The sequence below is a fragment of the Salvelinus fontinalis genome, chromosome 8, assembly GCF_029448725.1.
Source record: "Salvelinus fontinalis isolate EN_2023a chromosome 8, ASM2944872v1, whole genome shotgun sequence".
In the NCBI taxonomy this organism is placed as follows: Eukaryota; Metazoa; Chordata; class Actinopteri; order Salmoniformes; family Salmonidae; genus Salvelinus; species Salvelinus fontinalis.
In genome coordinates this window covers 33189423-33199423 of record NC_074672.1, presented here as the reverse complement: position 1 = coordinate 33199423, position 10001 = coordinate 33189423, and the positions used below count along the sequence as shown (strand labels likewise).

Genomic DNA, 10001 nt, shown 5'->3' with positions numbered 1-10001 from the left:
GGATAGTGTATCAGAACACACAATACATCTAGAGAGAGAGAGAGAGATGTAATCCTGTCAGATAATTAACAGTGGCCAATCAGGGTGGTGGTCGCAATACAATTCTCAATGATCTTATGTCCTTTGGGAGAGAGGGGGGAGGTAACAGGGTTGCGTGCTGTGCTGTTGTGTGTTGTGTTGGCTCTACAGTTTCTGTCTGTGCTGTGTATTCCTGCTGTGGTGACCTGTCCTGTTTATGGGTCTATGTGTACACTCAGTTTAGAAAGAAAAGTGAAATGAAATCACAACTCAACACATGACATTGTCATCTTTATGAAACTGAAACTTATTTGCGGTACCTCCTGAGACCACAGGAGGGCTCTGCTATGAAAACAGGTCAAAACTCCCCACACAATGACAAAAGTAGTCTTGTAACAATGGCCAATGTATGACTTGATAAAGATTAGACAAAGAGTGGATGTGTGAACATGTTTGTAGTTAGATGTTTTGTGGTGAGTTTCAGGGAACTCTGGGTGTCATAGGAATGTGACTTTGGCTTTCAGCAAGAACACTAATTATTTATGTACTTGAAATTATGGTAAATGGGATGAGGTGCACCAAGGACAATGTTGGATTACATTTAGTCAAAGAGCACTAGGCCTATAGCCTAGAGAAGGGCTCTGCAACACTGTTCCTGGAGAGCTATCATCTTGTAGGTTTTCACTCCAACCCTGTTCCTGGAGAGCTATCATCTTGTAGGTTTTCACCCTAACCCTGTTCCTGGAGAGCTACCCTCCTCTACAGGAGGGCTCTGCAACACTGTTCCTCGAGACCTATCATCTTGTAGGTTTTCACTCCAACCCTGTTCCTGGAGAGCTACCCTCCTGTAGGTTTTCACTCCAAACCTGTTCCTGGAGAGCTACCCTCCTGTAGGTTTTCACTCCAACCCTGTTCCTGGAGAGCTACAAACCTGTAGGTTTTCACTCCAACCCTGTTCCTGGAGAGCTACCCTCCTGTAGGTTTTCACTCCAACCCTGTTCCTGGAGAGCTACCATCCTGTAGGTTTTCACCCTAACCCTGTTCCTGGAGAGCTACCCTCCTCTACAGGAGAGCTCTGCAACACTGTTCCTCGAGACCTATCATCTTGTAGGTTTTCACTCCAACCCTGTTCCTGGAGAGCTACCCTCCTCTACAGGAGGGCTCTGCAACACTGTTCCTCGAGACCTATCATCTTGTAGGTTTTCACTCCAACCCTGTTCCTGGAGAGCTACCCTCCTCTACAGGAGGGCTCTGCAACACTGTTCCTCGAGACCTATCATCTTGTAAGTTTTCACTCCAACCCTGTTCCTGGAGAGCTACCCTCCTGTAGGTTTTCACTCCAACCCTGTTGCTGGAGAGCTACCCTCCTGTAGGTTTTCACTCCAACCCTGTTCCTGGAGAGCTACAAACCTGTAGGTTTTCACTCCAACCCTGTTCCTGGAGAGCTACCCTCCTGTAGGTTTTCACTCCAACCCTGTTCCTGGAGAGCTACCATCCTGTAGGTTTTCACTCCAACCCTGTTCCTGGAGAGCTACCCTCCTGTAGGTTTTCACTCCAACCCTGTTCCTGGAGAGCTACCATCCTGTAGGTTTTCACTCCAATCCTTTTCCTGGAGAGCTACCCTCCTGTAGGTTTTCACTCCAACCCTGTTCCTGGAGAGCTACCATCCTGTAGGTTTTCACTCCAATCCTTTTCCTGGAGAGCTACCCTCCTGTAGGTTTTCACTCCAACCCTGTTCCTGGAGAGCTACCATCCTGTAGGTTTTCACTCCAATCCTTTTCCTGGAGAGCTACCCTCCTGTAGGTTTTCACTCCAACCCTGTTCCTGGAGAGCTACCATCCTGTAGGTTTTCACTCCAATCCTTTTCCTGGAGAGCTACCCTCCTGTAGGTTTTCACTCCAACCCTGTTCCTGGAGAGATACCGTCCTGTAGGTTTTCACTCCAACCCTGTTCCTGGAGAGCTACCATCCTGTAGGTTTTCACTCCAATCATTTTCCCGGAGAGCTACCATCCTGTAGGTTTTCACTCCAATCCTTTTCCTGGAGAGCTACCCTCCTGTAGGTTTTCACTCCAACCCTGTTCCTGGAGAGATACCGTCCTGTAGGTTTTCACTCCAACCCTGTTCCTGGAGAGCTACCATCCTGTAGGTTTTCACTCCAATCATTTTCCCGGAGAGCTACCCTCCTGTAGGTTTTCGCGCCCACCCTAATCTAGCACACCTGATTCTAATCATAAACTTGTTGATAAACTGAATCAGGTTAGTCACAACTGGGGTTGGATTGAAAACCTACAGGAGGGTAGCTCTCCTGGAACAGGGTTGGAGAGCCCTGGACTAAAGTGTAATAAATCACACATGACTATATTGCGTAAAAACACTCAGAATATGCCATATTCAGGCTTGTAGGCTACTTTTTTTCAGCAGGTTTGTGAGTTTGTATGCAAATGCAAATGCCTCATAATGCCACTGGTTGGCAATGTATTGCACAAGTACAGAGCCTTCAGAAAGTTTTCACACCCCTTGCCCCTTTCCACATGGGATGTGTGGAAAATGGGATGTGTTACAGCCTGAATTCAAAATGGATCAAATCTTTTTTTTCCCCTCACCCATCTACACACAATACCCCATAACGACAAAGTGAAAACATGTTTTTAGACATTTTAGCAAATGTATTGAAAATGAAATGCAGAAATATCTCATTTACATAAGTATTCACACCCCTGAGTCAACACAAGAGCTTTGCACACATGGATTGTACAATGTTTTCAAACTATTCTTCAAGCTCTGTCAAGTTGCTTGTTGATCATTGCTAGATAGCCATTTTCAAGTCTTGTCATAGAGTTTCAGGACAATTTAAGCCACTTGTGAAAATCTTGGTAATCAACTCCAGTGTATATTTGGCCTTGCATTTTAGGTTACTGTCCTGCTGAAAGGTGAATGCTTCTCCCAGTGTCAGTTGGAAAGTAGACTGAACCAGGTTTTCCTCTAGGATTGTGCTTAGCTCTATTCTGTTAATTTTTATTCTTTAAAAAAACTCCCTAGTCCTTGCCAATGCCAGCCATACCCATAACATGATGCAGCCACCACTCTATTGAAAATATAAAGTGTAGTTCTCAGCGATGTGTTGTGTTGGATTTGCAAACATAATGCTTTGTATTCAGGACATAAAGTTCATTTCTTTGCCACATTTTTTTGCAGTTTTACTTTAGTGCCTTATTGCAAACAGGATGCATGTTTTGGAATATTTGTATTCTGTTTATTCTGTCATTTATGTTAGTATTGTAGAGTAACTACAATGTTGTTGTGCCATCCTCAGTTTTGTTCTATCACAGCCATCACTCTGTAACTGTTTTAAAGTCACCATTGGTCTCATGGTGAAATCCCTGACTGGTTTTCTTCCTCTCCGGCAACTGAGTTAGGAAGGACCCCTTTATCTTTATAGTGAGTAGGTGTATTGATACACCATCCAAAGTGTAATAATAACTTCACCATGCTAAAATAGATATTCAAAGTCTGCTTTTCACCCATCTAGGAATAGGTGCCCTTCTTTGCAAGGCATTGAAAAACCTCCCTGGTCTTTGTGTTTGAATCTGTTTGAAATTCACTGCTCAACTAAGGGACCTTACATATAATTGTATGTGTGGGGTACAGAGATGAGGTCGTCATTCAACAACAAAACCACTATTATTGCACACCGAGTGAGTCCATGCAACTTATGCGACTGTTTACTCCTGAACTTATTTAGGCTTGGCATAACAAAGGGGTTGAATACTTACTGACTCAATACATTTTATGAGTTTGTAAAATAATTAGCAAACAACAAACAAACTAAATGTCTAAATACATAATTCCACTTTGACTAGGCAGGCCAGTGACACAAAATCTCAATTTAATCCATTTTAAATTCAGGCTGTAACAACAAAATGTGGAAAAAGTCAAGGGGTTTGCATACTATCTGACGGAACTTTTAGTTCTCACTGACACTGACCAAAGGCGCGCAATAATTAGCGATGGTTAGTTAGCCTAAGAGTAAACAGATAATTATGAAAACAAAGTAGACTGAGGGGTGGAAAAGTAAGTGCTGTATCTTTAAGAGGCCGATCTATCCGATGCTTTGTTGTACAGAGGGGTCGGATGGGGGAAGGGCCCGAGCCGTGCATGATACAGATAAAACTTGCTTATGGCTCTCTCGGTCGATGGGGAACTGTGACAGGACGCAAAAGGAAAAGGGATCTTTCTCCTCACGACTGAAGCGTTCGTACACTGTCGGGACCACAATGATATAATCACAAAAAAGGGGAAGACGGGAGGACAGCCGAAGTTGGACCGGCGGAGATGAGCGGGGCCGTGATTGCGGCGATATACCGAGGTGTTGTTCTGCTATTGTTGCGCTGCTCGCGTGTTCCAGTTGGATTTTGAGACGGTAAGACGAAGGGTACTAGAAGGGTGACCTAAGATAAATGCTATGGCGATAGCTAACTGGGTTTGTCTGCGTTGAAATCAGCCATACTTCCTTGGCCGAACAACTGCCCACCACCCTCGTCTTTAGGAAAATGTAGCACGGAATTCCTTGCCTCGCAGTGTATCCGCTCTCTCTTTCGCAACGAATGTTATTTTGTATTGCTTGTTACAAAAAGAGCAGAATCTGGGCCCATGGAATTAAACTTTATGTGTAGCTTGGGAAGGAAACAGATTCCATTGAGCTAATAGGCCAGTTTCAGAGGGTTCAAATCCCATCTAATCTATTTAAATGTGCCGCGGATTACAGTTAAAACCTGTGGATTTCCATGTATTATCTTCGTGAGAAAAGTGTTCTAAAATTATGTAAATCGGTTTCTATATTCCCATACCTAGTGTGTGATCAGCTAGAGTTGATTGGTGCACGTCTGTCATTTTTTCAGTCCAGCACCTGTAGGCCTACTGCACAAAATATGTAGCATCATAGCGAAGACTATTGCACAACATATTACCCTAATAACATAGGTTTAGGCCTACACCTAAGCTCACCTAGCCATATTTCTAACAGTAAGGCAATATGCAAGTTTGACAGACCTTAGCCAAATAGATGATCAACTCCAGAGAATAGGTTTTCATGGGTTTTCCCCCTCTTCTGTAGGTATCCCTGTCTATGTCTAGCCCCTGGCTGTGGAGATTGTTCTGAAAGGAAAAGGACAACAAACGGGGGAAGTGAACATGGCTGGGACCTCGGGCTTCTTTTCCAACGGACCCATTCCGTGGATTGAGAGTGACACCGAGATGAACAATCTTTACCGGGATCTGGAATTGGGGACCGTGTTGACTTTGTTTTACTCCAAAAAGTCCCAGCGACCTGAGAGAAGGACATTTCAGGTCAAACTTGAGACGAGGACAATTATCTGGACCCGAGGCACTGATAAAATAGAGGGAGAAAGTGAGTATGGCTCTCACTTTTGAAAATGTGTGCAATGCATAGGCTGCATGATATTCTGTTTCATCCAATGAATATAATTTAGGTCTATCTTTGTCAAAAACTTGGGTAACTGGTCACAACTGGTCGTCACTGTCGCACAGAATATGTTCTGACAGGAGAATATGATGCCAAACCGGTCTGTTTACCTGCTGTCATAAACAGGAATGTTTTTACAAAACAAAGCTGTGAGAGGCACGAGTGTCACACAATAACAAAACACTTGCTATGTCATTTTGTCCAGTAGCTTGTGATTAGATGTGTGCAATTACGAAATTGTGTATTTGTTAGTACTATTATGAAGCAATTATGGGATTTTGAAGGGTGTTCAATGTTCAGATAATGGAAAAACCATGTCACACGAGGCCAGAGCAAATCCAAAAAATCAGGCCTATAGCCTATTGAAACATCCTTATTTGGCCCCATTTGAACATGACCTACATCTTTTTGTCCCAGTGTTAAATAAAGTGTAGAAACGCATGCTGGATAGAAGTGTCAAATTCATCACAGGCCCTGTGTGTTTTCGTGAAGGGAGCCTTGTGCGTGCGCCCCTCACTCAGAGCGGTCTCCCGGGTAGCAGGATGCCTCACACAGCTGTACTCTGCTCCGGATGCAGCCAAGGAGACAGGAAAAAAAGGTTTAAACGACCCCCCCCCCCCCCCCCCCACCACCATGTACCTATGGTTGTCCTTTGTTTGCTTAAATCCATACTTAAAACAATATTTAAAAACTTAATCTTATTGCTACAACCAATGACAGACTGATTCACATGAGATTCAGTGTGCACAGCGCATAACATTTTATTAAAACTTAAGAATTTCAGGAAACAAATTAAGGCACGCAACAACAAACACAGGTAAACAGTTTTACATTTGAAGTATGTATTCATAGCAACTTTAAGGAGTCGGAGGTTAATTTAGAAAAATGTAGTCTTTGCTCAACTCCATGGAGGAGTTTCGGTACTTGACAACGTCGTCATATGATATCCTACTCTTTGCGAGTGAGATGATATTGGCGAATGCGTCTCCTTAAAATTAGAATGGATAGTTTTTACTGGAAGTGTGGGATCATTTGGGAAAGAATCCGCGCCATTTTAGTCTTCCAACCTATCGATGACGGGGAGATCAGTGGGTCTCTCTCATCACCACTGACTCAGCATTTTTTTTATGCTTGCTGGTTGCCTCAGAGGAAATAATGATGATGTCCAATTACCTGCTGTAGGCCTATGTAGATCATTCTCCCTAGTAAATTATCAAATGTCATTTGAATTTAATACAAATCTAATTGTATTTGTCACATGTCCCGAATACAACAGGTGTAGACTTTACTGTGAAATGCTTACAGCCCTTTCCCAACAATGCAGAGTTAAAAAGTAAGACAAGATTGGCAAAAAAGTAAATAACATTTACAAGGACTACCTGTACCTAGTCAATGTGTCAATACCTCCTTAGTGATTGGTGTGCTTTTGGTCCCCTGATAAACATTTGGCATATAATAAGTGATGTAGTATTCAAATTGTAACAGGTGAACAGCAGTTCACTTATTTGATGTACACTAACCTCACAGGAGTGAAGGACTGCACTAACGGACATAAGTTTTTGGGTGGCTCAGTAACCTATCAAACCCTAACCCAGCTGCCTCATTGCTGCTTTCCCCGCCTACCCTTGACTGAATCTCAAGCGAAGACCACAGTTAGTTCTAAGTGCACCGCGAAAATTCTAGACGGAACAGACAGAGACCCAAAATGTCAGTGTGGCCGAGATGGTCCTGTCCCAAACACACATCAAGCAGGTGACCCCCTCATCTCAAACACACCAGGCCTGGTGTGTGTGTGCCTTTATCTAACCACAGTCATAGCTTGCATCAACACACAAACATCAGGGTTTTGGTGTAGTGGTAGACAGTATGTCTTTATACTCTCAGCCAGCCAGGAACATGTAGTAAATTAGCCTACTTGACAAATCTAAACTCTTGTTTAAACAGGTGTTACTGGGATTTCTTAACATGGCACTTGTATGTTGTAAGACTTTCTGGTTTAGCTAGTGTCACTAAGACTGAAATCCCAGTGTTGGCAGAATGTAGTCCGAGCACTTGCACTCAGTATGACCTGAGAATGTGGACAACATAGGTTCTCATTTGTGCCGACAATTATTCCCCCAGATATCTCCATGCCCTAGTTTAGTAAGCACAAATCAGTCCCAATCCAGTGTGTAAACAAATCTGAAACCAAACCTGTTTTTTCTGAGTGAAGCTATTTTCGGGTAAGGATCATGCTTATTAGAATCCCACTATAGGAAAGAGGGTTTACTAGACATGGATAAAGGCGTTGATGAGGTGGCTACATCAGTGACTGCACACAACAGAATCCGAAACCCAGTAACTGCAGTGGTGGCTGGCCTGGTTCCATTCTGTGTGGACCATGAGCTTCCTTTTGAAAGTTATTGTAGCTGTCACATTGGATAAGATCTTCTGATAAATGTTGTGGCGAGATTCTGATGACAAACTCTTTTTTTTCTTTTCGGTGGGAGATATTTTGATATGCTGAAACCGTCTCAGATTTGAGAGAGAGGTGTGTGTGTGTGTGTGTTCCGGCAAAGGCACCTGCACGCCTCTGTGGAAACTGTCAGTCAGTATATGTAGGCCAATGGCATGCCTTGAACTAGGATTTTCCATCCTTTCAGTACACAAGTCTAATGAAAAAGGACAACCTCTGCAATACCACAGTCAAATATAGCCTACATCATGGGTGACTGTGCATGGGCCAATTAGTTTGTTCAAAGTTCAACAGCTCTGCTCTAATACTTCAAAACAAACTACACTTCAGTGTAGTTATCCTCCCATGCTTTCATCCTCAAACGTGCATATTGTCCCTAAAGTAAACACAGATAGTTATGAGCCAATGAGAGAAAGGTTAATGGGCTAGAGGGAAGTAAAATGAAGAGGAGAGAAGGAGAGACGTGTCGGTATGTTAGTCAGGATGCCTCCTCTCCTCTCCCTGTGTAAGGTCACACCTCTGGCTAGCTCTTATTTCCTGGAGCTTCACAATAACTCTGCAAATATTTAGACTGACTTACATGTTCTCTCGAATATCAACCTGTCAGATTGACTTAGTCTCAACGGAAGTCTGCTGCATAGATGCGTGTGATGCAAAGTAGATGTGTGTTTTGTGTGTGAGATTCTTCGAGATGTAAGAAGGTGGGTACATACGCACACACAGACACACAGACAGTGTAGGCGGCAGAGCAGCACAGGATGTGTGGTTTAGGGCAGGAAGAGGAGCAGGAGCAGAGCTATGAGAGACGTGTGTGTGTGTGTGTGAATATCTTATTGCCTAACTAACTGCACCAGGACAATCGGTGTACCTCAACACTGTCACTAACACAATCCCACTTTGCTACTGTCTGTAGCTTCAACTCTCCATATGCTTCACAGCTCATTCTTCTGGCCAAATCAGAACTTGAGATGCACATTTATACAGTAACTAGATGTCTTGCACAAATCTCCCATTGACATGATTTATGACGAAGTTCAAGGTATGCACTGAAACATGCACTAAATTGGGCTATTCAGGTTTCTGTTCATTAGCTTTTGATCACCATCTGCAAGGCAAAGAAGGAAAGCTCTTGTTCTGTCTCTGAGGCCCGGTCGGCCATTATAGTGAGCAGGTGTGTGTGTGGGGGTGGGTGGGTGGGTTGTGGTCCTCTGAAGGTCTGTCCCTTGGCCAGTATGTTGCAACAGTGTGGCTGGACTAAAGAGCAGTGTCTTAATGTCATGCATTTGTAACACTCTGCTCTGCTTGACAATGTGCAAACCAAATGTGATTGGTGGATACTGTTTAGCTAACCTTAACAGACTGTTTCATGTTGGAGTGACTTGGCTGACCCCTGTATCTGTCCCCCCTCCAGTTGATATCCGAGAGATAAAGGAGATCCGAGCGGGCCAGAAGTCTCGGGACTTTGAGCGCTATGTGGAGGACGCTACAGCACGACTAGACCAGGCTCACTGCTTCGTCATCCTACACGGCACTGAGTTCCGCCTCAAAGCACTCAGCCTAGCGGGTAAATACTAAATACACACCACAGTATTACCTCCAAAGCCTTCCGTTTTGTCAGGTAGAGACACACCCATACCATAATATGGAACTTGAATGTCAGGACGTTGACGCCTAACCCTTGACCCCTCTCCCCAGCGACGTCTGATGAGGAGATGACCATGTGGGTGAAGGGGCTGACCTGGCTGGTGGCAGACACACTCAAATCCCCCACCCCTCTACAGATAGAGAGGTACACCTTTATTCGGTTGGGTAGGCTGTGTGGGCATCACTTGTTTGGTACGTTGCAAATGGCTATCATAGCACTTTCGGTGTCGAAGACTCATTCTTCAATGTAACTCTTTTTTTCACCCAGGTGGTTACGGAAGCAGTTTTATGCAGTAGATCGCAACAGAGAAGACAAGTAAGTTAAATGAATCAGTGCTTTTAGACATGAACTAAATACAGCACCATCGGAAAGTATTCAGACCCCTTGACTTTTTCCACAT

At 43.8% G+C, this 10001-nt stretch overlaps 1 protein-coding gene across 3 annotated transcripts in view; it reads left to right on the top strand.

The window, feature by feature from the left end:
• Positions 1 to 4121: 4121 nt before the first annotated feature.
• The window catches only part of plcg1 (phospholipase C, gamma 1), a 33012-nt gene continuing 27132 nt past the window's right edge, over positions 4122 to 10001 (top strand). For all 3 annotated transcript variants that reach the window (XM_055932833.1, XM_055932832.1, XM_055932834.1), the window contains exons 1-5: positions 4122 to 4439; positions 5133 to 5426; positions 9368 to 9520; positions 9652 to 9745; positions 9869 to 9916. In XM_055932833.1, coding sequence (XP_055788808.1) covers positions 5210 to 5426; positions 9368 to 9520; positions 9652 to 9745; positions 9869 to 9916 — 512 coding nt within the window. In that variant the 5' untranslated portion in view covers positions 4122 to 4439; positions 5133 to 5209. The remainder of the gene's footprint in view (positions 4440 to 5132; positions 5427 to 9367; positions 9521 to 9651; positions 9746 to 9868; positions 9917 to 10001) is intronic.